At 48.7% G+C, this 26,664-nt stretch overlaps 1 protein-coding gene and 1 long non-coding RNA gene across 5 annotated transcripts in view; both read right to left on the reverse strand.

Moving 5' to 3' along the window:
* Positions 1 to 989: 989 nt before the first annotated feature.
* The window catches only part of LOC139176997 (leukocyte immunoglobulin-like receptor subfamily A member 6), a 36,332-nt gene continuing 10,657 nt past the window's right edge, over positions 990 to 26,664 (reverse strand). Inside the window, exons 3-17 of the mRNA XM_070770261.1 lie at positions 25,011 to 25,145; positions 24,874 to 24,909; positions 24,413 to 24,697; positions 23,860 to 24,159; positions 23,586 to 23,630; positions 22,200 to 22,376; positions 7,731 to 7,795; positions 7,526 to 7,649; positions 7,389 to 7,424; positions 6,928 to 7,212; positions 6,376 to 6,675; positions 6,077 to 6,121; positions 2,887 to 3,018; positions 1,520 to 1,572; positions 990 to 1,440 (exon numbers count right to left, since the gene is read on the reverse strand). Coding sequence (XP_070626362.1) covers positions 1,300 to 1,440; positions 1,520 to 1,572; positions 2,887 to 3,018; positions 6,077 to 6,121; positions 6,376 to 6,675; positions 6,928 to 7,212; positions 7,389 to 7,424; positions 7,526 to 7,649; positions 7,731 to 7,795; positions 22,200 to 22,376; positions 23,586 to 23,630; positions 23,860 to 24,159; positions 24,413 to 24,697; positions 24,874 to 24,909; positions 25,011 to 25,145 — 2,159 coding nt within the window. The 3' untranslated portion in view covers positions 990 to 1,299. The remainder of the gene's footprint in view (positions 1,441 to 1,519; positions 1,573 to 2,886; positions 3,019 to 6,076; positions 6,122 to 6,375; positions 6,676 to 6,927; positions 7,213 to 7,388; positions 7,425 to 7,525; positions 7,650 to 7,730; positions 7,796 to 22,199; positions 22,377 to 23,585; positions 23,631 to 23,859; positions 24,160 to 24,412; positions 24,698 to 24,873; positions 24,910 to 25,010; positions 25,146 to 26,664) is intronic.
* LOC139177216 (uncharacterized) lies at positions 8,977 to 18,228 on the reverse strand. Of its 4 annotated transcripts, none has more exons than XR_011561717.1 (5): positions 18,092 to 18,228; positions 17,955 to 17,990; positions 17,494 to 17,778; positions 10,590 to 17,240; positions 8,977 to 9,107 (listed from the first exon to the last, which is right to left on the reverse strand). It is a non-coding gene; the product is annotated as an uncharacterized lncRNA (long non-coding RNA). The 4 variants fall into 4 exon arrangements; XR_011561716.1 differs by having other exon boundaries at positions 17,354 to 17,778; XR_011561714.1 differs by having other exon boundaries at positions 10,590 to 13,814; positions 16,499 to 17,778.

A 26,664-nucleotide genomic window follows, 5' to 3' on the forward strand; every position in this document is an offset into this window, starting at 1 on the left:
TGCCATGCCCTCCTCCAGGGGATCTTTCCAGCCCAGGGATCAAACTCAGGTCTCCAGCATTGCAGGTGGATTCTTTACCTTCTGAGCCACCAGGGAAAAAAGCAAAAAAAAAGTATTGAAAAGTGTAAAAATGTAACATGTATGGAACAAAACTGGTGACTTGCCAGGTTTGACCTGTGGGTTCTAGTTTATTGACCCCTGCTAGACAACAAACTCTTCAACAAGAGGGATGGTTTTAGGATCTTTCCTGTGCCCCTACATATAGTCAATTTGCAAAATAAAGCACCAATCATACAGAAACAATGTGAGTGAGAGTATTTATCTCTTAGGACTTATCTGAACTGGAAACCCGATTTCAAATTTATTTTCATGGACCTTCAGTTAATTGGCACCCATTAGCCTCTAAGTGGAGACTTTTAGAGAAAACGTCAAAAAACTATCAGAATTTCCTGTCACTCACTCAAGACTCCTGATAGATTCCGTAAAAGCCAATGTTCAGTCCTTTCTCATTCCTTTATATAGATTCAAATTTTCATCTGGTATATTTTTTTCTTCACTTAAAGAACTTCCTTTAGTATTTCTTATAGTAGGTTATGAACATTCTCAGCTTTTGTTTTCAGAAGGCTGTAACATAAAACCTGGTACCCAAGAGGATTTAAGTACACTTACTTATTAATTAATCCCCTTCATGGATCACAGCCTTGTCATGGCAAAAGAAAACCAACCCTGAATATTCACTGGCAGGACTGATGCTGAAGCTGAAGTTCCAATACTTTGGCCACCTGATGGGAGGAGCCGACTCAATGGAAAAGACTGTGATGCTGGGAACGACTGAGGGCAGGAGGAGAAGGGGACGTTAGAGGATGAGATGGTTGGATGGCATCACCGACTCAATGGACATGAATCTGAGCAAACTCCGGGAGACAGTGAAGGACGGGGAGTCTGGCGTGCTGCGGTCCATGGGGTTGCAAAGAGTCGGACATGACAGAGACTGAACAACAACATTTAATTAATGAATAATGAAGACTTACAAAACATTACCCTGTCACTCTTCTGGTGACTTCAGAGGGTCTCAGGAACTCCTGGGCAACTAGAGATTCTGGGACTGACTGGCTGATGTTGCTGAGGTCTCTAGATTTCCGGGTGTGTGTGTGGGGGCGCATCAGGACCTTCTGAGGAATGTGGGCTCCCTCAACCAGGCTGACTGTTAGGTTTGGAGCCTCAGTTCTAGAGGAGGGAGCTACCAGAGGTAGCTGTGAGTTCTGCTGCCCAGATGAAGTGCTGGCCCTGGTGCCTGGCTTATTTGAAGGCCAGCGTCACATACTCGCTGCTCTGGGTCTGTCTGGGCACCCAGGAAGGGGTCCCAGCTGTCCCCTGGTGGGGGACATGGCAGGTCACCTGGGAATAGGTGACGTCCTGTGGGTCTGCAGCTTCAGAGGCCTGAGGAAGGAAGGGAGAATATGAGATGGGGTTGTGACAGGAGGCATCCAAGGGACAGTCTAGGGGAGGAAGCCCTCACCTGTCCATTCACCCAGCCAGCTGCCTCTGGGTGTCCCTCTTTCCTCTCAGCATCTAGAGGGAAAGGGGAGGTTGTTATGGACCGTGTATCTGTGTCCCCACTCCCCCTTCCCCCAGATTCATCTGCTGCAGTGGGGACCTGCACGTGATGGTGTTTGGAGATGGTGCCCCTGGGAGGAACTGAGGTTTTGATGGGGTCCTGAGGGTGGGATTCTCATGGTCAGCCAGAGCTCTTGCTCACTCTCTCTGCCAGGAGAGGTGACCATCTGCAAGAGAACCCTCACCAGGAACTGAATCCCAGCACCTACATCTCAGACCTCCCAGCCTCCAGAATTGTCAGAAATGAATGCTGGATGTTTGAAGCACCTGGTCTATGGTGTTCTGTTAGAGCAGCTCGAACAGACAAAGAGAGGGTCATTTCTTAAAAAACTGAAGTACTGTTGAATGTACAATATAAGTTACAGGTATACAGTATAATGATATACAGTTTTAAAAGGTTAAACTCCGTTTATAGTTATTATAAAATATTGCTTTATTCCCCATTTTGTTGTTGGGGCACTTGAAATCTTTTTTTTTTCCCCCTAGTTGTGGCATGTGGGATCTAGTTCCTTGACCAGGGATCAAACCTGTACCCCCTGCATTGGGAATGTGGAGTCTTAGCCACTGGACCACCAGAGAAGTCCCATCCTTGTAGATTATTTTATACCTACTAGTTTGCACCTCTTAATCCCCTACCCCTTAATTGCCCCTCCCCTCCCCATTGGTCACTGCTAGTTTGTTCTCTATATCTGTAATTTTAAACACAACATTATAGCCTCAATATTTCTCTTTGTCACTAGAGGTGTTTCCTAAACAATTTTTTAAATGGCTACGTTAGTTGTAGCATTGTGTATAGTTTATATCTTCTGTTTTATGACACCATTTTGGTATATGGGTTATATACTGTTTTATGACATTGTTTTGTAGTATTGTAAATAATGCCATGGTGACTATGTTTGTGAATTCGTGTATCCTTCCACCAGCAGCTTAAGAGAGTGTTTACATCTCATCTTCCCCGATTGAATTTTCTCATTTTTCATCTTTGATAATGAAAAACGACACAGCAACAACAACAACAACAATCTCGTGAACATAACAAAGAGAGGGTCATGTTTTCGGGAGGGTGGCTGTCGATTCCCTCCAGCCCTGTCGTCTGGAAGGCAGTTACCACAGTCACAGTGTGAACAAGCAAAACAGCCCACCCCTTATTGCTTCTCGACCCCTCAGCCCCTCCTCCTCCCCCAGCAAGTGCCCTGCCCCATTTCCCCAGTGGGATTTGCGTCCCAGGGATCTCTGCACAGGCTCCCCCTCCTGCTGTCAAGAACCTACTGTTTTTGGCTTTGCGAAGACAGTAGAGGATGAAGAAGACAAGGAAGACTAGGAGCAGGAGACCCACGGCCACCGGGACACCGATCCAGATGCCTAGGCGTTTGTCTTGGGAGGCTAGGTTGCCAGACGGGGCTGCAAAGAGGACATAGTGCTGGAGCAGGCACCCTGTGTAAAGAGCCTTCACACACAGCATGGTTTCTGAGTATTTCCTCAGACCCCAGCACAATCCCCAAGCTCAGAATTGCTGACCCCGTTTCTTAGAAAAGGAATGAGCTTTGACCACCTCGTTTGCTTGCTGCATGAAGTCATAGATAACAGAGCACTTGGAGGGATGTCTTTGGAGATCCAGTGCTGAAGACTTCCCCTTCAATGCAGGGGGTGCTTGTCCCATCCCTGATCGAGGAGCTAGGATCCCACATGCCTCATGGCCAACCCCCCCAAAAAACATAAAACAGAAGCAACATTGTAACAAATCCAATAAAGATTTAAAAGAGAAGCCACTCAGAAATGGAAATTTGTATCCTTATAGAGACCAGCACATGATGACACACAGATCAACCCCCCGCCCACCTGTGTTTTCCTGTGGCCCTCGAGCTCAGAATAGACTTACATTTAAAAACTGTAATCCAATAATAATAATAATAATAATAAAAAGAAAGAATGAAATTTGCGACAAGTGCAAACGAACTGAAATTCAAGCTTCAGTGCCTGTATCTATCGTTTCATCAGAGCTCGACCTCGGCTCACTTGCTTCTGCATATTGTCAGTGGCTGCTTTTGTGCACAGGGTCAGAGTTGAGCAGTTGAGAAAGAGACCAGCTATCCGGCCACTGAGTAACTGGCCTATTACAGGAAATATTTACTGACTGCTGGCGCGGAGGAAGCACAGCTCAGAAAAGAGCCAGCGGTGGTGAATCAAGAATATGGTGTTAGCCAAGCTCAGGGGAGGGCTCATTCCAAGAACTGACTTGAGCCATCATATGGAAATGTGTAGGAAAAGTATGCATTTCATTACACAAAAGCAACCATGGACAACAAAAAGAATTCTTTCTGTGTTGGCTAGATTCCAATACAGAAAAAAAATATATGTTTTTAAAAACAAATAGGCTGTGAGGTGGATAGAGCACACGTTTCACACCCCCATCCCCCCACCCCGCCCCCAGTTTTCCAATCAAGTTTCTATCCATCTCATAGGTGATAGGGCCCAAATGGGGTCTCATTGATAAGGCAGCTCATTATGTCGACCTCGAAAACAAAGAATAAAGTTTCACAGCAATCTGTGAGACTGACCAAATTGCCCATATGGCACCCTATTATCTCACTGGTGCCCATCTTCTCAAAGCTGTGAGACCACCAGATTCCAGACCTCTGGCTACATGACCATCCCTTCAGAGAATTTTTCATTGGTGGGGTATAAAAAGGACTCCGTAGGAAAGGGAGGAGGCTGGTTCTCCTTAAGAGCCAGTCACCCCTCTTTTCCCTCTAATAAATTTCCTTTTCTTGCCTGACTGCCTGGTTCACTCTCTTTTTCTCTGCACTCGCCTTAATTCTGGTGCTGAAACCCAGGAGGGAAGATCCGCTGCAGCTGGGTGGGCTCTTCTCCCAAGCCCACCTCCGGTGGTCCCCTCTTTTGCCAAGAAACTGAGACGAGCTCTGGGATGGGACCCTCCACTTGCCTTGCTGGACTGACATCCACATACCGGCCTGCTTTTCATCCATCGGTTACAAGGGTGAGTGAAACCCCATCCCCTCGGATCCTCTCTCTCTCTCTCCCCACGGCCCTCGGGCCCTCGGCCTTGTGCCCCGTCTGACTTTGAAATAGGGGATGCCCATTTCAAAGCAGACTATTATTACTCTCTGAGAAAGTCCTGAGAATGGGGGCACCTTTTCTCTTGGACCCTTTTTTCTCCTCGCTTTCTTTTGCCCTTGTCTAACCTCTAGGAGGGCATGGTCAACTCAAGAGCAAGGAGTCCAAGAGCAAACCCTCCTCTTGAGGACCCCTCCAGTTTTGGAAGCTCCTTATAGGCATCTGTCTATGAATGGCCCCCCCCAATACACACACACTCATGCACGCACACACACACAGTACAGACTCTGAGACATGTCTTGGGACAGGAAGCAAGTTCATACTGCTGCTGCTGCTAAGTCGCTTTAGTCGTGTCTGACTCTGTGCAACCCCATAGACAGCAGCCCACCAGACTCCCCCATCCCTGGGATTCTCCAGGCAAGAACACTGGAGTGGGTTGCCATTTCCTTCTCCAATGCATGAAAGAGAAAAGGGAAAGTGAAGTCGCTCAGTCGTGTCCAACTCTTTGCGACCCCATGGACTGCAGCCCACCAGGCTCCTCCGTCCATGGGATTCTCCAGGCAAGAGTACTGGAGTGGGGTGCCATTGCCTTCATCTAAGTTCATACTAAATTCTTCTCAAGACGTAAGAAAGAAGTGACAGTGGTCACAACCACTGCCTTAACCCAACAGACCTTAATCCTGTACAGAAGGAAATGAGGCTCAGAGGAGGGGAAAGACATTGACAGGGAATTTGTTGTAGGAACAGCTCTCATAATCTGTGTGTACTCAGTGCAGTCTAGGGATGAAGTCACCAGAGAACAAGGTTATCTGATCATCTGGATTATTCTGAGCTGATATTGAGAGACTAACCCTTCTGGGAGAGAGCTCCGTGGAAAATGAAAGTGAAAGTGAAGTCATGTCCAACTCTTAGTGACCCCATGGACTGTAGCCTACCAGGCTTATCCGTCCATGGGATTTTTGAGGCGAGAATACTGGAGTGGGTTGCTATTTCCTTCTCCAGGGAATCTTCTCCACCCAGGGAATGAAACCAGGTCTCCCGCATTGTAGGCAGACGCTTTACTGTCTGAGCCACCAGGGAAGTCCAGAATATTGTCAATTACGGATCACTGATAAATGAATTTTAGAATACTGTCAAATATGGATCACTGATAAATGGTATCTATGGATCCTATTGGTTTTATCTGCAATCTGTAGACTGTCTAATCTTCTTTCCCTTAGGAAGAGCAGCCCCACCTGCTATATCTGTGTTCTCCATTCCCCAAGACATCAGAAACCTTCTTAAAAAGCTGGCCCTGTCTGTAGTAAGCCCCGTTCCACTCCAGGTTAGAGAGAAGGGAATATAGAATCTCTTTTCAGTTTTCCACCTAAACTCAGTTACTCACCAGTTGAACATCTGGGCTGTGGGCTGCTGGGAGAGTCAGTAGTTCCTGAAAACAGAGGTGAAGTGGGAGAGGTCTTTCTTATTTCCGCTCAGTCAGGCTCTCACCTCCCAGAGTCCCAGGGACCCACACGACCCGTCCCCAGCCCTTCCCTCAGAGATGCGTGTCTAAGCTGATGGTGCTCACACCTCCCCCCCCACCCCCCGCCCCCCTTGCAGTCCTCTTCCCCAGCCAGTGCTTTAACCGCACAGAGTCAGCCCCCAGGGCGGGGAGCAGGTGGGTGGTCTGGGTTTCTTCCTCACCTTCAACCTGAAGCTGCAGTGGGTCACTGGGCTGAGACCACACATAGGGGTTGTCTCGGAAGGCACCGTAACATCTGTAGGTCCCTGCATGTGTGGAAGAGACTGGATTCATGAGGAAGATGGTCTGGCGTCCTCTGTCCTGGGGGATGGAGCTTTGGTTCTGGGTGATGTGATCTCCATCTTCTTTGGTGAGGATAAATACATCATGGTTGATATTGGAGAAACACTGCAACTTCACATTCTCCCCTGGAGCCACCACTGTGCCAGCCATGCTGGACAGGGAGGGCTTGTCATAAGCTCCTAAGAAAGAAGGAAGTTCAGCGATGAAGGGAAGGGTCACGTAGGCACTGTCCCTTTTGTCCCCTGGGAGCAGATGTGGCTCTGGTCTCTCTCCCCTCCTCGCCCCGCTCACCCTTGAGGAAGTCTCTCGGCATCATCCCTGAGACCTCCCCAAGGACAAGGCTTGGTCCTCCTGCTTCCTGTCCCCAAAGCCTGGTCCTTCCCTCGGCAGAGGGGTCAGTCCCGGCTCCGCTGCCTCTGTGTCCCCCTCACCGGTCATCACCAGCTGCAGGGGGTCACTGAACTGGGACCAGTGGCCTCCTCTCTGATAGGAGCAGTGGTACAGCCCTGTCTTGTCAAATGTCATCTCTGCGATACTCAAAGCGTTGGTCTTCCTGGACGTGATCTGTTCCTCTTTGTCCATGGGCTCAGGACTTCCCACTCTTGATATCCTGTACCTCTCAGCTCGTTTAGGTCCTTGACACAGGAGGGTCACATGACTCTTCCATGGAACTGTGGATCCAGGCAGAGCTGTCATAAGAGGCGGGGGGAGATTTCCTAGAACACAGGGAACAGGTAATAGACACACAAGCGTTTCTCCCTCCACCCTTCTATTTCTCCCCCTCTTACAGCCCCTGCTCTAAAGTCTGAGTCCCCTCTTTCCAGCGGCCAAGAGACTTGATATCTGGCTTAAACCCTGCTTGGTCCTCAGGAGTATCACACAGAACACTCACCCTTCTGTGCCCAAGTGCTCTGGCTCAGACACAACCCTAGAAAGAAACACCCGGTAAGGACAGCTCAGCCTTAAAGAACCACCAGCCCTGCCCTCCTTAGCCATCTATTTGTACCCAACCCTCTCTCCCCAACTGACCAAGACAGAGCAGCGAGGGAGGAACCATGGACATGATCCCACGTTCAGGCTGCCCACTGGCCTCAGCCCTGCTCCTCTGATGAAGGGCACACTGCTCTGTCGAGTGACCCACACTTACAGGAAGCTGTGCAGTTGCTTTCAGTTCTCAGCCCTGTAGTGAAGGCAGTTCACATCCTCTTCCTCCTGGGTTGGGAGTGGGGCATACAGACGTCGCTGACACCATGAAGACACTGTACTGAACTTCTCGTCTGTGGTCATACTGGGTCATGGCTGGGTGGAGAGAACCGTGGTGTTGGGTTGAAACTTCAGAGGCCTGTGGCTCAGGAGGGCTTCCCTCAGGACTGAGGAGATGACGGAAGGTTCCAACTCAGAACAAGAGGTTGTTGTTGTTCAGTCACTCAGTCGTGTCTGACTCTTTGAGACCCCACGGGCTGCAGCATGCCAGGCCTCCCTGTCCGTCACTGTCTCCCAGAGTTTGCTAACCCTAACCTCCATGTCAAAAGGGACACTGCCCCACTCCAGTACTCTTGCCTGGAAAATCCCATGGACGGAGGAGCCTGGTGGGCTGCAGTCCATGGGGTCGCGAAGAGTCAGACACGACTGAGCGACTTCCCTTTTACTTTTCACTTTCATGCATTGGAGAAGGAAATGGCAACGCACTCCAGTGTTCTTGCCTGGAGAATCCCAGGGACGGGAAAGTCTGGTGGGCTGCCGTCTATGGGGTCACGCAGAGTCGAACACGACTGAAGTGACTTAGCAGCAGCAGCAGCAGATGTGGTGAAATTAAGGGTCTTGGGTGGGAGCTTATGGCAGGTTGTCATGGGGGGGGGGTGCCCCAGGTAGTCACGGGTCTTTTTTAAATATAATTTTATTTTTATTTATTTATTCATTTGGTTGCTGCTCATAGGCTTAGCTGCTTTGCAGCCTGAGGGATCTTAGTTCCCTGACTGGGTATCAAACACACATCCCCTGCATCGCAGGGCAGATTCTTAACCACTGGACCACCGGGACGTCCCCAAAAGTGTTCGCTAAAAGGGAAGCAGGAGGGTGGGGGTGTGTGAGGCAAGAAGGGAGGAAGGAAGCAGAGGTCAGAGAGGAGAAGAGGCGCTCCCCTCCTGGGTCTGGAGGATGGAGTCCAAGACAGGGAGCACAGGCAGAGTCTAGAAGCTCGAAAAGGCAAGAACACCAACGGGAAAGTAGCAAGTAGTGCAGGCTTGGGGACAGGGTTTAGACTTCTGCTCTCTAGAACTGAAAGAGAATTCACAATGGGCTGCTCTAGTCCACGGTGCCTCTGGTATGTTGTTTCAGGTTCGACAGGAAACGAGTAAACTGCTGCATTGGATGGGTGACCCAGACAGGGCCCTGGAACCGCCGCCCCCACAAGTGAGCACAGTGCTTTGATGCCAGCGGAGGGTCATCGGTGCTTGTCAGTCCACTGGGGTGGGGGCTCATCTGACTTCACTGAGGGACCCCCCCCGGCTGCACCAGGCTTCAGCCAACAGGATGACCATGACCAGGAGAAGCAGGGCAGCCAGGCTCAGGCGGACTTGAGTCTCCACGGAAGGATGCCAAGCCGTAGGCGCTGAGAGAGAGGAGGTAGAAGGGCTGATTCCCGTTGGTGGTTGTTGATTAGTCACTCAGCTGTGTCCTTGTGACCCCATGGACTGTGGCCCACCAGGCTCCTCCATCCATGGGATATCCCAGGCAAGGGTATTGAGTGAGTTGCCATGCCCTTCTCCAGGGCATCTTCCTGACCTGGGGATTGAACCTGGATCTCCTACTTGGCAGGTAAATTCTTTACCACTAGCTACCAGGGAAGCTGTCGATGCCTCTAAAGGACCCTAAAACTCAAGCTCATTTCTGCAGACCTCTGGACCTGGTGGGAAGCCTGCCCAGCCCACTCCCTCGGGGTAAGCATTAAACAGCTTTCTTTCCTCCTGTCATTATGGGCACTGTGCTGATACTGGACTTCTGGAGTCAAGAAAGACAGGACTGGGGTGTTGGAGGCTGCCAGTCCCTGCCCAGAGCCTGGCCTGCTCCTCGCTCCGTATCTCCTGTGATTTGACCATTCCCCAGCAGCAGACATGCTGGCCTCTGTTACCCATGGGCTCCTGAGTGGGTCTCTACGTCTGGGTCTTGGCCCAGGGCTGGTTCCTCTGTGTGTCCTGCACTCTCTACAAGGATCACCCCCTGATTTCATCCCAGTGTTTGTTAAAAACACACCCATGAGGGACTTGCTTGTTGAGCCCTCTTCTAAACCACTAGCCCCTTCTGTCAGTCTTGTTCTGTTACACTGTGTGACTCTGTTTTTCCCAATCAGTCATTATGTGACACATTTTTATTCTAACAAAAATGAAAATACATATAACACATGTATTAATATAGTGTATATAAATATTTTTCTGCAAAGCATATATGATATTTAATAATAGTTACATACATATAAAATACATATATATGCATGGAGTTCCCTGTAGCTCAAACAGTAAAGAATCTGCCTGCTATGCGAGAGACCAGGGTTCAATCCCTGGGTCAGGAAGATCCTCTGGAGAAGGGAATGGCAACCCACTCGAGTGTTCTTGCCTGGGAAATCCCATGGACAGAGGAGCCTGGTGGGCTACAGTTTGTGGGGTCACAGAGTTGGACACGACTGAGTAACTAACACACACATATATCCATATAATATATAACATATACATCTGCATCCATGTGGTTAACACTCGAGGTCAGAGAGAAGGGAACACAGAATCTCTTTTCAGTTTTCCACCTAAACTCACTCACCAGTTGAACGTCTGGGCTGTGTGCTGCTGGGAGAGTCAGTAGTTCCCGAAAACAGAGGTGAAGTGGGAGAGGTCTTCCTTATTTCCACCCAGTTAGGCTCTCACCTCCCAGAGTCCCATGGACCCACATGGCCTGTCCCCGGCCCATCCCTCAGAGATGCGTGTCTAAGCTGATGGTGCTCACACACCCTCCCTCTTGTGGTCCTCTTCCCCAGCCAGTGCTTTAACCGCAGAGTCAGCCCCCAGGGCGGGGAGCAGGTGGGTGGACTGGGCTTCTTCCTCACCTTCGACCTGAAGCTGCAGTGGGTCACTGGGCTGAGACCACACGTAGGGGTTTTTGCGGAAGGCACCGTAGCATCTGTAGGTCCCCACCTGTGTGGAGGAGACTGGATTCAAGAGGAAGATGGTCTTGAAAGGTTGTTGTTGAATCACGCGAATACACCGGGATTCTTGGCCCCTGGAGGAGAAGAATTCAATCCGGGGCCAGAGACGAGGCTTGATCGCTCAGAGCTTTTGTGTAGTAAAGTTTTATTAAAGTATAAAGGAGATAGAGAAAGCTTCTGACATAGGCATCAGAAGGCGGCAGAAAGAGTACCCGCTTGCTAGTGTTAATAATGAGGTTATATAATCCAAAGAATGTCTGGAGGTTGTAAAGACCTCCTCCGACCTACTCCCATAATTTACATTTTAAGATAACACTGTCCTCAGGCAAGATACGTCCTTGTAAAGACCAGGTATACTCCCATAATTACTATTTTAAAATAACAGAAGGTTGAATCCAAAGACTGTCGTTAGGCAGGATACATTATTGGTATATAATCCTAAGGAATGTGGAGAAAGAAAAAAGTTTGTCCTTTCTTCCTCCTTGAGAATTTCAGACCCCTCTCTCCTTGGGGACCCCTAGACTCCCTATCAACCTGCCTAGGAACTGACTCTCTCATTCCCCCCTTGTCTTTTAGGAGAATTATGTTGCCTACGGAAAAGGGGCATCGTTTTCGTTCCATAACTGCTTCCGAGCTGACAAGGGGCGTTGTCCCTAAATTGGTGAGGCAACATATTCTCCTAATCCTCATATTGAGGATATCTGATCCAGGGGCCCCAAATAGTAGTTGGAGGAAGCTACAGCAGTAGCAGGAGTTTGAGCAACTATTTGTAACTTAAAAGCTTTCATGCGGCTAGAAACAAATCCAGTTATACAATTACAGATGCAGGGAGCAAACAGCAAGAACAAAACAACCAGAATCAAAATTAAAAGTCACAGTATGTCCATAGTTAAAGTGCAAAGTGTTGCACCAGTCCATTTTAAGGTTGGTAAATGTCATCAGATGAAGAAGAGGCATCGCATGTGATTGTTGTCGAAGGTATTCACAGACTTGGAGAAAGTCTTTTCCTTGAAGTGGGGATGTCCACCACGGGAAGCCTTCCACTGACGAAGAGGGGAGCGCTCCGCAGACCCAGCAGTTAGACCGATTGTGGAATGCAGCATAGGAGTGAGCCCAGGACAGGAATATATTGTCTTGAGGATCCAACGGCAGACTCAGGATATTTGGAGTCAGCAGAAGTAAGCTCACATAAGTTATCAGGCCCATCCGCTGCCCTGTGCTTAACTCTAGAGCTCGGGTCAGGGCCACAAGCTCCGCTAACTGAGCACTGGTTCCCTGGGGGAGAGATTTTGCTTCCAAAACCTGTTCAGCAGTCACCACGGCATAACTTGCTTTACGCTTTCCATCCTGAACAAAAGAACTGCCATCTGTAAATATTTCCATGTCAGGATTGTCTAATGGGATATCCTTTAGATCCTCCCGAGCTGCATAGTTTAAAGTTAGGAATTGAGAACAATCGTGATCAGGTGTTTCATTTTCCTTCTCAGGAAGGAAAGTGGCAGGATTTAAATTTCCACAAACTTTAAGTTTAGTTACTGGTCCTTCTAACAACAATGACTGATACTTAAGAAGCCTACTGTCTGTCATCCAAATATTAACCTTAGAATTTAAGATTCCACTCACATCATGAGAAGTCAGTACAGTAAGGTTTCGTCCATTAATTATTTTTAAAACTTCAGGTGCTAATAAAGCCGCTGCCCCAATTACTCTTAGGCAGTGGGGCCACCCACATGAAACTACATCTAATTCTCTGCTTAGATAAGCAATAGGTTGCTGGTGAGGCCCTCGGGGTTGTGTCAAAACTCCCAATGCCACACCTTTTCTTTCAGTGACAAACAAATTAAATTCTGACCCTGTGGGCAAGCTCAGAGCTGGAGCTTGCAGGAGAGCAGTCTGAAGAACCTTAAAAGCCTTTTGAGTTTCTGGAGACCAAACCAGTTTGTCGGTTTGGGCCTGCTGAGTTTCAGCTATAAGTTTATATAAAGGCCGGGCAAGTTTCCCCATAACCCGGAATCCAAATGCGACAGTAACCTGTGATTCCCCAAAATCCTCTCAATTGTCTTAAAGTCATAGGTAGGGGGTGATTTAGTATAGGTTTAATTCTCTCAGGGCCTATGGCCCTAGTCCCTTCTGATATGATTAGGCCCAGATATCTAACTGATTGTTGACAAAGCTGAGCCTTTTCTCTTGATGCCTTGTAACCACAGTCTGCCAGAAAGTTTAAGAAATCTTCTGAGGCTCGCGAACAAGCTTCCTCTGTCTCAGCACAGAGCAAAATATCATCTACATATTGTAACACCACTGCTTCAGAGCTATTAAAATTTTGTAGATCCCGTGACAAACTTTGTCCGAGTAAGTGAGGACTGTCACGAAATCCCTGGGGCAAAACTGTCCAGGTTAACTGAGAAGCTGGCTGCGTAGGGTCTTCAAAGGCAAATAGGAATTGACTTTCTTCCGCCAAAGGCACTGAATAGAAGGCATCCTTTAAATCAATTACTGAGAAATATTTGGCCCGTTCAGGAATTTCAGACAATAGAGTATAAGGATTAGGCACCACGGGGTGTAAAGGAACTACAGCCTCATTTATTATTCGTAAATCTTGAACTAGTCTCCATTTACCATTTGATTTCTTTATACCCAAAACAGGAGTGTTGCAAGGACTGTTACAGGGAATTAATAGTCCCTGCTCCTTTAAATTTTCAATGATGGGTTTTAACCCTTCTTTAACTTCAGGTTTCAGTGGATACTGCTTCTTATGTGGAAATACGTGTGGGTCTTTGAGCTTAACAACTACAGGAATAGCATTTTGTGCTCGACCCACAGATTTTCCATCAGCCCATACTCTAGGATTTACATTTTGTTCAACTAAAGGGAGAGAAAGGGAGGGCTCCATATTCATGAAAACAGAGGCATGGACCTTGCTCAGTATATCCCTTCCCAAAAGGGGTGAGGGAGATTCTGGCACAATCAGAAACTCGTGTGAAAACAGCACAGAATCCCAGTTGCAAGATAAAGAATAACTGAAATAATACCTTTTGGCTCGTCCAGACAGTCCCATTACGGAAGCGGATTGGGAAGAAAGTGGGCCAGGGTCTTCAGTAAGCACAGAATAAGTTGCCCCAGTATCTAAAAGGAAATCGACGGATTGGACCCCCACAACTATTAATACCCGGGGTTCCTCAGGTGTAATTAGGACGGGAGCTTGTGTGGGGACCCCCGGGCACCTTCAGTCCTGATTGTCTTGAGAGTCCGACCCCGGAGACCTACGCCTCTGGGGGCAGTCTCTCTTCCAGTGTGGTCCTTTGCAGACCGGACATGGAGCCGGGGGCGGCTTAGATGCCTGAGGGCAATCCCGCTTGAGGTGCCCCTCCTTTCCACAGCAGTAGCAAGCCCATCCCTTTTAACCTGGGCCCCTCTGGGCATTTTTCTCAGGCTGTTTAAGAATGTTTTTCATAGCCATGGCGAAGGCTTCCGCCTTTTCCTTTGTCTTTTTTTGCCTTTCTTTCTTTTCCTCGTATTCCCTACTATAATAGACTGTCTGAGCCAGTTGTAACAGAGTATCTAAAGACTGATTTGGTCCATACGCCTGTTTTAATAGCTTACGGCGGCTATCTGGAGCCGACTGAGTGAGAAATCTATCCTTTAAGATCACTTTTCCCTCTTCACTTTCGGGATCAATCTCAGTGAATCTGCGAAGGCCTTCTCTCAGTCTATCTAGGAATTTACCAGGAGCTTCCTTCTCCTCCTGTTCTATGTCTGCCAATTTGCCGTAGTTTAAAGGCTTAGAACGCGCCTGCCTAAGTCCCTCAAGAATACATCTAACAAAATGACTCTGATCCCATCTTCCTTTAGCTGTGTTGTAGTCCCAGTCTGGTTCTATAGTTGGGACCGCCTGATTCCCAGTGGGGAGGGCCCCTATCTCGTTCTCCCTCTTCCCTACTGATTCATTACCAAGCCATTCATCTCCATAAGCAACCGCTTTTCCCAAAACTCGAGTCTTTGACTCGGGAGTCAGCGTTTGTCCCAAGATATACATCACATCCTTCCAAGTGAGGCCATAAAGCAAAGTAACACCCTTAAAAGCTCTGATATATTTTTCTGGGTCCTCTAAATAGTCTCCCAGATCCTCCTTGATTCTTTGTATTTCTTGACAAGAAAAAGGCTTATTAACTCTCACAGACTGATTATTTCTCCCTGTGGGTGTTTCATAAAGAGGCAACAGCTTGTGTGGCTGTTCCTCAGTCTCTCTGGCTGCTCTGCGCATATGATCCCAGGGATAGATTGGAGAAACCTGTTTTTCCTCTTCTTTTTGTCTCCTGTCCTCCATCTCATCTCTTACTTCGATGGTCTGAGTTTCTACTGAAACCAGAGTAGTCTGAGGTCGTACTGAGACAGGAGTTGTTTGGACCTCCATGTGGGCAGTTTGAATCCCAGTTTGGAGTCCCAGGTACAGGGGCAAAGTAAGAGGATAGGAGGGAGCTGAAGGTTTCACGCCCAAATCTATACCCTTAGGACATAAGTTTGGCATATTTCACAGAGAGAAAAAGGGCAACACATATGCTACTTCTACCCATTTCCCTTGTTCCTTACAGAACCGGTCTAATTGTAGAACAGTATTATACTTAAGAGACCCTCCAACTGGCCACCATTTGCCGTCCTCCAATGGATACTGTGGCCATGCAGTATCACATAGGAAGACCAGGTGTGTCTTCTTTAAGCCCTGGGGATCAAATCTATCCCAGTTTTTCAGGATAGAGTTCAAAGGAGTGAGGCTGGCATTGTTAGCTCCCATCTGTAAGAGAGAAAAAAAGCGACCAGCGCCATTTTTTCTACCGGAGGCGTCCCTCCCTGCTCTAGATGGGGGTGTAGACAGACGTTACACCAAAAGCTTTTCCTTCCTGGTCGGACTTAGTCTGTCCCTTACCAACGCAGGGGCCGTACTCGTCCCTCCCGGTTCTACCACCGAGATGGGGTGGGGATGTACCAGGGGTAGACTTGATAGCATCCCTACTTGACGTCCAGCCCTTCACCCTTAACCTTGCTTGCCTCTGATGTCACCCGGGGTGAATCAGAGTAACCTTCCGGAATGCCTCCCAAGCTAAGACCGCTGTAGGAAACATTCATCACCTGAGTGCCTGTGCACGACCCTGAGTATTTCCTGACCACAATAAGACCGACGCGAACATAAAACTGAGATGTTCTTTCCAAGCATCACCACACCACTATAACAGCCTCTTCTGATCCACTAAGAGCTGGCATTACCAAAGAAAAAAACCCATCGCAGTCCCAATCTGAGTAACCTTTAACCTCAGAGATGTTCTGGGAGCTAGAGCTCCATCTAGCTTCCGAACTTTAGATTCCTAGTGAGGCTAGACACTTTCTTGACTACCAATCCAAGTTTGGGACCTAAGCCACAGTACACAATAACAGTATAGATCACAAGTCCCTTGAAAGTCTATGATCCGATAGATTAGGTTAGTACTTCTAATTCCCAAGGAGTTATGAAATGGTCAAAGAGACCGAAAAGTTTGACCGAGAAAGGAGAGTTCGGTCCACACGCTTTGCCCATTTCTGGTCGGTTCCCGAAGGAGACATTGGATGCCTCTTGGCATTGGCAGGTCGGCATAACGCCCCAACAGGTTTCTGCCATAAGCCCTATGAGATCACCGTGGAACCGCAGAGCAGGGCTCTTTACTTGTTTCACGCAGTGCATGCCATTCATTCACACAAGCACACGGTAGAGTTAGTAAAGCATAGCAGAAAACGTGTTCGCTAAGAGAACAAAGAACTAAAGCTCCAAGCATCCTTACCTTTTCCAGAAGGATCCCGGACGAGCCCCCAAGATGAAAGGTTGTTGTTGATTCACGCGAATACACCGGGATTCTTGGCCCCCGGAGGAGAAGAATTCAATCCGGGGCCAGAGACGAGGCTTGATCGCTCAGAGCTTTTGTGTAGTAAAGTTTTATTAAAGTATAAAGGAGATAGAGAAAGCTTCTGACATAGGCATCAGAAGGCGGCAGAAAGAGTACCCGCTTGCTAGTGTTAATAATGAGGTTATATAATCCAAAGAAGGTCTGGAGGTTGTAAAGACCTCCTCCGACCTACTCCCATAATTTACATTTTAAGATAACACTGTCCTCAGGCAAGATACATCCTTGTAAAGACCAGGTATACTCCCATAATTAACATTTTAAAATAACAGAAGGTTGAATCCAAAGACTGTCGTTAGGCAGGATACATTATTGGTATATAATCCTAAGGAATGTGGAGAAAGAAAAAAGTTTGTCCTTTCTTCCTCCTTGAGAATTTCAGACCCCTCTCTCCTTGGGGACCCCTAGACTCCCTATCAACCTGCCTAGGAACTGACTCTCTCAGTCTGGCGTCCTCCATCCTGGGGGGTGCAGCTTTGGTTCTGGGTGACGGGATCTCCATCTTCTTTGGTGAGGATGAATACATCATGGTTGATTTTGGAGAAACACTGCAACTTCACATTCTCCCCTGGAGCCACCACTGTGCCAACCACACTGGAGAGGGAGGGCTTGTCATAAGCTCCTGAGAAAGAAGGAAGTTCAACGATGAAGGGAAGGGTCACATAGGCACTGTCCCTTTTTGTCCCCTGGGAGCAGACGTGGCTCTGGTCTCTCTCCCCTCCTCGCCCCGCTCACCCTTGAGGAAGTCTCTCGGCATCATCCCTGAGACCTCCCCAAGGACAAGGCTTGGTCCTCCTGCTTCCTGTCCCCAAAGCCTGGTCCTTCCCTCGGCAGAGGGGTCAGTCCCGGCTCCACTGCGTCTGTGTCCCCCTCACGGGTCATCACCAGCTGCAGGGGGTCACTGAACTGGGACCAGCGGCCTCCTCTCTGATAGGAGCAGTGGTATAGCCCTGTCTTGTCTGTTGTAACCTCTGCAATACTCAAAGTGTTGGTCTTCCTGGACATGATCTGTTCGTCTTTGTCCATGGGCTCAGGACTTCCCACTCTTGATATCCTGTACCCCTCAGCTTGTTTAGGTCCTTGACACAGGAGGGTCACATGACTCTTTCATGGAACTGTGGATCCAGGCAGAGCTGTGAAAGGAGGCGGGGGGAGAGTTCCTAGAACACAGAGAACAGGTAATATACACACAAGCGTTTCTCCCTCCACCCTTCTGTTTCTCCCCCTCTTACAGCCCCCGCTGTAAAGTCTGAGTCCCCTCTTTCCAGCGGCCAAGAGACTTGATATCTGGCTTAAACCCTGCTGGGTCCTCAGGAGTATCACACAGAATACTCACCCTTCTGTGCCCAAGTGCTCTGGCTCAAACACAACCCTAGAAAGAAACACCTGGTGAGAACAGCCCCGCCTTAAAGAACCACCAGCCCTGCCCTCCTTAGCCATCTATTTGTACCTAACCCTCTCTCCCCAACTGACCAAGACAGAGCAGTGAGGGAGGAACCATGGACATGATCCCGTGTTCAGGCGGCCCACCGGCCTCAGCCCTGCTCCTCTGATGAAGGGCACACTGCTCCGTTGAATGACCCACACTTACAGGAAGCTGTGCAGTTGCTTTCGGTTCTCAGCCCTGTAGTGAAGGCAGTTCACATCCTCTTCCTCCTGGGTTGGGAGTGGGGCATACAGACATCGCTGACACCATGAAGACACTGAACTGAACTTCTCCTCTGTGGGCAAAGTGGGTCATGGCTGGGGGGAGAGAACCATGGTGTTGGGTTGAAACTTCAGAGGCCCGTGGCTCAGGAGGGCTTCCCTCAGGACTGAGGAGATGACTGAAGGTTCCAACTCAGAGCAAGAGGTTGTTGTTGTTCAGTCACTCAGTCGTGTCTGACTCTTTGAGACCCCATGGGCTGCAGCATGCCAGGCCTCCCTGTCCATCACTGTCTCCCAGAGCTTGCTCCCTCTCGTGTCCATTGCGGTTAGACAGGGCTTTCTTTATTCTGACACTGTGGAGAATACACATATCCATGTCTATCTATCATTATCTGTCATTTTATTGTCTACTTATTTATCATCTATCAATCATGCGTTTATTATCTATTGATCATTTATTATCATCTACCTGCTGCTCCTGCTGCTAAGTCGCTTCAGTCATGTCCGACTCTGTGCAACTCTGTATGGCAGCCCACCAGGCTCCCCCATCCCTGGGATTCTCCAGGCAAGAATACTGGAGTGGGTTGCCATTTCCATCTAGCTACCATTTATTTGTCTAATTCTATCATCTATCTACAGCCTTCCATGGTGGCTTGTGGTGAAGCATTGCCTGCAACGCAGAGGACGTGGGTTCTATCCATGGGCCGGGAAGATCCCCTGCAGCAGGAAATGGCAACCCACTCCAATGTTCTTGTCTGGAGAATCCCATGGACAGAGGAGCCTGGTGGGCTACAGTCCGTGGACTCAAAAAGAGTCCGACACTACTTAGGGACTAAACAACAGCAACAATAATCACTTATCTATATCTACCTCTAGATGTCATTTATCTATTAATAATCTGTTTGTATCTATCTACCATCTATTCATTCTCTACATTCTATCAAGCAATCATCTATTATTTTATTTTAAATATCCAGTTATTTGTGTGTTTATCTGATGGTACCAGATTTTACTTGTGGTCCACGGAATCTTCAGTTGCAGCAGGCAAACTCTTAGCTGCCACAGGTGGGATCTAGTTCCCTGACCAGAGACCAAGCCCAGGTCCCCTGAATTGGGAGCAAGGCGTCTCAGCTACTGGACCACGAAGGAATTCCCTATTTTTATTTTTTAAGACAGCCTGGAAATAGACTATTTTATTTATTTAACTTTGGCCATGCCCTGTGGCATGTGGGCTCTTAGTCCCCTGGCCAGGGTTGAACTCATGCCCTCTGCATTGGAAGCATGGAGTCTTAGCCACTCGACCACCAGGGAAGTCCCTATCTATCGTTTATACATATCATTTTTTGCTTACTTATCTACCTATCTGTCAATGTCTAATGTCCTCTATTTTGTATCATTTCTCTCCCTCCTCCCACCTCTTTCCCTCCATCCAGGGCATTGAAAGGGAATCCCGAGAAAATCTCCATCACTGCTTTCTAGGAGAACCATCTCCAGATGCTTTGTTTAGCTTGTCTTTGCTCTCAAGTTACTTGGACTCAACGGTTTGGAGGAAAGATTGTAAGAGAGGATCACTGAGTTCTAAAACCCACTGTCTGTTTTTGCATGGCCTCAGGATTTTTAAATGACTGACAAAAAACCCAAAGAAAATTAGCCTTTTGTAACCCATGAAATGAGTTAAAATTCACATTTTGCTTTTTCAAACTAAGTTTCAGAGGATTATGGCCTTGCTCATAAGGTCATACATCACGCTCCTGCTTTTGTGCTGTATGTGCGCTCAGTCAGGTCTGACCCTTTGTGTGACCCGTGGACTGTAGCCCAGCAGGCTCCTCTCTGTCCATGGGAATTCCCAGGCAAGAATACTGGAGTGGGTTGGCAGTTCTTTCTCTAGGGGGTCTTCTTGACCTAGGGATTGAATGTGGGTCTTTCCCATCTCCTGCATGGGCAGGTGGGTTCTTCAGCCCTAGTGCTCCCTGGGAAGCCCTTGAGAGCACAACTGAGTGCCTGCAAAGAGAGCGAATGGCTCACTATATACTTACCGCTTTTCAGAACTCAGCTGTCATTTAGAACATGACAGGGACACCTAGCCGACTCTGAGAAGGCATTCAGAGAAAACACCCAAGGAAAGTTAGGTCTATGCTGACACAGAGAAAGAGGTAAGGAACAGGCAGAAGGAGGGGACATTGGTGAGGGAACAGCAGCCAATGGCAGCCAGCTGAGTCGAGTCTTGGGGCAGAGGTGAGACGGAAGAGCACGTGATCAGTTAGTGTCTCTGTTTTTCTGTGAAGTATCCACGGAGGTTTAAGTGCAAGGGTATTTATTATTTACTTAAACAGCTTGGAGCTAAGAAGTCGCCAAACTATTTCATCAGCTCAACTGTAACAGGGGGTGAGTTAGCCTTTCTGTGATTTTGTTGTTTTAGTCTCATGCTTTGAAAGCTGTTTCTTCTCAGAAACAAAAAACCAAACCCCAAACCCAAAGAGGAAAAATTGCTAACATCACAATTATCTGTGTAACTTAAATCCCCAAACCAACCAACCAATATGAATGTTCATGCTTTTATACTTGCTTTCTGCTGCCGCTAAATCCCTTCAGTCATCTCTGACCCTGTGAGACCCCATAGATGGCAGCCCACCAGGCTCCACCATCCATGGGATTTTCCAGGCAAGAATACTGGAGTGGGGTGCCATCGCCTTCTCCACTTGCTTTCTAGAATTTTTAAATTCCGCAGAGTGGGACACGCCTGAGCAAGTTTCACTTTCACAAGGGCTATATTGAAGGAAAAACATTCAGCATTTCTAGCCCTAGATCCATTTCCCATCCTGCAAGAACAACCACTCTAAGGAATTTACACATTACACATAAGCAAAATTTATTAAGTATCATCTCTGTTTGAATCACATCCTGTTCTAAAGTGAAAAGAGTGTTAAAACATTTATTCCCAAGTACTTCCCTGGCAGTCCAGTGGTTAAGACTTCATCTCTCAATGAGGGGCTGTGAGTTCAAATCCTGGTCGGGGACCTACGATCCAACGTGCCGCATGGCCCAAAAAACCAAAACGTAAAACAGAAGCAAAATTGTAACAAATTCAATAAAGACTTAATATTAAAGCAAAACAAAAACCCATGCGTATTTCCGAGTGTCTTCTGTGAGACAGTGCATAAAAGTAAGGATTTCTGGCTCAAAGATCAGACTCAGTGATCTCCAGGAGGCAGGGTGAGTAATATCCTCTAATTACAGTGTTGCAACCCTACCCAGAACATCCATGTCAAAAGGGACACTGCAGATGTGGTGAAATTAAGGGTCTTGGGTGGGGGCTTATCGCAGGTTGTCACCGGCTGGGGGGGGGACAATGTAGTCACGTGTTCTTTTTTTAAATACAATTTTATTTTTATTTATTTATTCATTTGGTTGCTGCTCACAGGCTTAGCTACTTTGCAGCCTGTGGGATCTTAGTTCCCTGACCGGGCATCAAACACACATCCCCTGCGTGGCAGGGCAGATTCTTAACCACCGGACCACTGGCAAGTTCCCACAAGTGTTCGTTAAAAAGGAAGCAGGAGGGTGGGGGTGTGTGAGGCAAGAAGGGAGGAGGGAAGCAGAGGTCAGAGAGGAGAAGAGGCACTCCCCTCCTGGGTCTGGAGGATGGAGCTCCACGACAGGGAGCACAGGCAGAGTCTAGAAGCTCGAAAAGGCAAGAACACCAACGGGAAAGTAGCAAGTAGTGCAGGCTTGGGGACAGGGTTTAGACTTCTGCTCTCTAGAACTGAAAGAGTTCACATTGGGCTGCTCTCATCCACGGTGCCTCTGGTACGTTGTTCAGGTTCGACAGGAAGCGAGTACACTGCTGCATCGGATGGGTGACCCAGCCAGGGCCCTGGAACCGCCACCCCCACAAGTGAGCACAGTGCTTTGATGCCAGCGGAGGGTCATCGGCACTTGTCAGTCCACTGGGGCGGGGGCTCATCTGACTTCACTGAGGGACCCCCGCCCCACCTCCCCCCTCCCCGGCTGCACCAGGCTTCAGCCAACAGGATGACCATGACCAGGAGAAGCAGGGCAGCCAGGCTCAGGCGGACTTGAGTCTCCACGGAAGGATGCCAAGCGGTAGGCGCTGAGAGAGAAGAGGTAGAAGGGCCGATTCCCGTTGGTGGTTGTTGATTAGTCACTCAGCTGTGTCCTTGTGACCCCATGGACTATGGCCCACCAGGTTCCTCCGTCCATGGGATTTTCCAGGCAAGGGTATTGAGTGAGTTGCCATGCCCTTCTCCAGGGCATCTTCCTGACCTGGGGATTGAACCTGGGTCTCTTACTTGGCAGGCAGATTCTCTATCACTGGGAGAGTCAGCTACCCACCAGGGAAGCTGTCCATGCCTCTAAAGGACCCTAAAACTCAAGCTCATTTCTGCAGATCTCTGGACCTGGTGGGAAGCCCGCCCAGCCCACTCCCTCGGGGTAAGCATTAAACACCTTTCTTTCCTCCTGTCATTATGGGCGCTGTGCTGATACTGGACTTCTGGAGTCAAGAAAGACAGGACTGGGGCGCTGGAGGCTGCGAGTCCCTGCCCAGAGCCTGGCCTGCTCCTCGCTCAGTATCTCCTGTGATTTGACCTTTCCTGCAGCAGACACGCTGGCCTCTGTTACCCGTGGGCTCCTGAGCACGTCTCTACCTCTGTGTCTTGGCCCAGGGCTGGTTCCTCTGCCTGTCCTGCGCTCTCTACAAGATCACCCCTCTGATTTCATCCCAGTGTTTTTTAAAAGTACACCCACGAGGGACTTGCTTGTTGAGCCCTCTTCTAAACCACTAGCCCCTTCTGTCAGTCTTGTTCTGTTACACTGTGTGACTCTGTTTTTCCCAACCAGTCATTATGTGACACGTTTTTATTCTGACAAAAATGAAATTAATATAACACGTGTATTAATACAGTCTATGTAAATATTTTTCTGCAAAGCTTATGATATTTAATAAGTTACATATATATAAAATACATATATATGCATGGAGTTGCCTGTAGCTCAAACAGTAAAGAATCTGCCTGCTATGCAGGAGACCACGGTTCAATCCCTGGGTCAGGAAGATCCTCTGGAGAAGGCAATGGCAACCCACTCCAGTGTTCTTGCCTGGGAAATCCCATGGACAGAGGAGCCTGGTGGGCTACAGTTTGTGGGGTCACAGAGTCGGACACGACTGAGCAACTAACACACACGTATATCCATATACTACATAACATATACATCTGCATCCATGCAGTTAACACTCGAGGTCAGAGAGAAGGGAACACAGAATCTCTTCTCAGTTTTCCACCTAAACTCAGTTACTCACCAGTTGAATGTCTGGGCTGTGTGATGCTGGGAGAGTCAGTAGTTCCTGAAAACAGAGGTGAAGTGGGAGAGGTCTTCCTTATTTCTGCTCAGTCAGGCTCTCACCTCCCAGAGTCCCAGGGACCGACATGGCCCGTCCCCGGCCCGTCCCTCAGAGATGTGTGTCTAAGCCGATGGCACTCACACACGCGATCCTTTTCCCCAGCCAGTGCTTTAACCGCACACAGTCAGCCCCAAGGCGGGGAGCAGGTGGGTGGACTGGGCTTCTTCCTCACCTTCAACCTGAAGCTGCACTGGGTCACTGGGCTGAGACCACACGTAGGGGATGTTGAGGAAGGCACCGTAGCATCTGTAGGGCCCCACCTGTGTGGAGGAGACTGGATTCAAGAGGAAGATGGTCTGGCGTCCTGCGTCGTGGGGGACGGAGTTTTGGTTCTGGGTGACGTGATCTCCATCTTCTTTGGTGAGGATAAATACATCATGGTTGATTTTGGAGAAACATTGCAACTTCACAGTCTCCCCCGGAGCCACCACTGTGCCAGCCATGCTGGAGAGGGAGGGCTTGTCATAAGCTCCTGAGAAAGAAGGAAGTTCAGCGATGAAGGGAAGGGTCACGTAGGCACTGTCCCTTTTTGTCCCCTGGGAGCAGACGTGGCTCTGGTCTCTCTTCCCTCCTCGTCCCCCTCCCCCTTGAGGAAGTCTCTCGGCATCATCCCTGAGACCTCCCCAAGGACAAGGCTTGGTCCTCCTGCTTCCTGTCCCCGAAGCCTGGTCCTCCCCTCGGCAGAGGGGTCAGTCCCAGCTCCACTGCCTCTGTGTCCCCCTCACCGGTCATCACCAGCTGCAGGGGGTCACTGAACTGGGACCAGCGGCCTCCTCTCTGATAGGAGCAGTGGTACAGCCCTGTCTTGTCAAATGTCATCTCTGCGATACTCAAAGCATTGGTCTTCCTGGACGTGATCTGTTCGTCTTTGTCCATGGGCTCAGGACTTCCCACTCTTGATATCCTGTACCCCTCAGCTTGTTTAGGTCCTTGACACAGGAGGGTCACAGGACTCTTAGCTGGAACTGTGGATCCAGGCAGAGCTGTGATACGAGGCGGGGGGAGAGTTCCTAGAACACAGGGAACAGGTAATAGACACACAAGCGTTTCTCCCTCCACCCTTCTGTTTCTCCCCCTCTTACAGCCCCCGCTGTAAAGTCTGAGTCCCCTCTTTCCAGCGGCCAAGAGACTTGATATCTGGCTTAAACCCTGCTGGGTCCTCAGGAGTATCACACAGAATACTCACCCTTCTGTGCCCAAGTGCTCTGGCTCAGACACAACCCTAGAAAGAAACACCTAGTAAGGATAGCTAAGCCTTAAAGAACCACCAGCCCTGCCCTCCTTAGCTGTCTATTTGTACCCAACTCTCTCTCCCCAACTGACCAAGACAGAGCAGTGAGGGAGGAACCATGGACATGATCCCACGTTCAGGCTGCCCACCAGCCTCAGCCCTGCTCCTCTGATGAAGGGCACACTGCTCCGTCGAGTGACCCACACTTACAGGAAGCTGTGCAGTTGCTTTCGGTTCTCAGCCCTGTAGTGAAGGCAGTTCACATCCTCTTCCTCCTGGGTTGGGAGTGGGGCATACAGACGTCGCTGACACCATGAAGACACTGTACTGAACTTATCCTCTGTGGTCATACTGGGTCATGGCTGGGCGGAGAGATCCGTGGTGTTGGGTTGAAACTTCAGAGGCCTGTGGCTCAGGAGGGCTTCCCTCAGGACTGAGGAGATGACGGAAGGTTCCAACTCAGAACAAGAGGTTTTTGTTGTTCAGTCACTCAGTGGTGTCTGACTCTTTGAGACTCCACGGGCTGCAGCATGCCAGGCCTCCCTGTCCGTCACTGTCTCCCAGAGTTTGCTCCCACTGGTGTCCATTGCGGTTAGACAGGGCTTTCTTTCTTCTGACACTGTGGAGAATACACATATCCATGTCTATCATTATCTGTCATTTTATTGTCTACTTATTTATCATCTATCATCTATCAATCATGAATTTATTATCCATCGATCATTTATTATCATCTACCTGCTGCTGCTGCTGCTGCTAAGTTGCTTCAGTCGTGTCCAACTCTGTGCAACTCCAGAGACGGCAGCCCACCAGGCTCCCCCATCCCTGGGATTCTCCAGGCAAGAATACTGGAGTGGGTTGCCATTTCCACCTAGCTACCATTTATTTGTCTAATTCTATCATCTATCTACAGCCTTCCATGGTGGCTTGTGGTGAAGTATTGCCTGCAACGCAGAGGACGTGGGTTCTATCCGTGAGCCGGGAAGATCCCCTGCAGCAGGAAATGGCAACCCACTCCAATGTTCTTGTCTGAAGAATCCCAGGAACAGAGGAGCCTGGTGGGCTACAGTCCGTGGACTCGAAAAGAGTCCGACACTACTTAGGGACTAAACAATAGCAACAATAATCACTTATCTATATCTACATCTAGATGTCATTTATCTATTAATAATCTGTTTGTATCTATCTACCATCTATTCATTCTCTACTTTCTATCAAGCAATCATCTATTATTTTATTTTAAATATCCAGTTATTTGTGTGTTTATCTTACCACACCAGGTCTTAGCTGTGACCCACGGGATCTTCAGTTGCAGTAGGCGAACTCTTAGCTGTCCCAGGTGGGATCTAGTTCCCTGACCAGAGACCAAGCCCAGGTCCCCTGAATTGGGAGCAAGGCGTCTCAGCTACTGGACCACGAAGGAATTCCCTATTTTTATTTTTAAGACAGCCTGGAATAGACTATTTTATTTATTTAACTTTGGCCATGCCCTGTGGCATGTGGGCTCTTAGTCCCCTGGCCAGGGTTGAACTCATGCCCTCTGCATTGGAAGCATGGAGTCTTAGCCACTCGACCACCAGGGAAGTCCCTATCTATCGTTTATACATATCATTTTTCGCTTACTTATCTATCTATCTGTCAATGTCTAATGTCCTCTATCTTTGTATCATTTCTCTCCCTCCTCCCACCTCTTTCCCTCCATCCAAGGCATTGAAAGGGAATCCCGAGAACACCCCCATCACTGCT

Source organism: Bos indicus, chromosome 18, assembly GCF_029378745.1.
Source record: "Bos indicus isolate NIAB-ARS_2022 breed Sahiwal x Tharparkar chromosome 18, NIAB-ARS_B.indTharparkar_mat_pri_1.0, whole genome shotgun sequence".
Lineage (NCBI taxonomy): Eukaryota > Metazoa > Chordata > Mammalia > Artiodactyla > Bovidae > Bos > Bos indicus.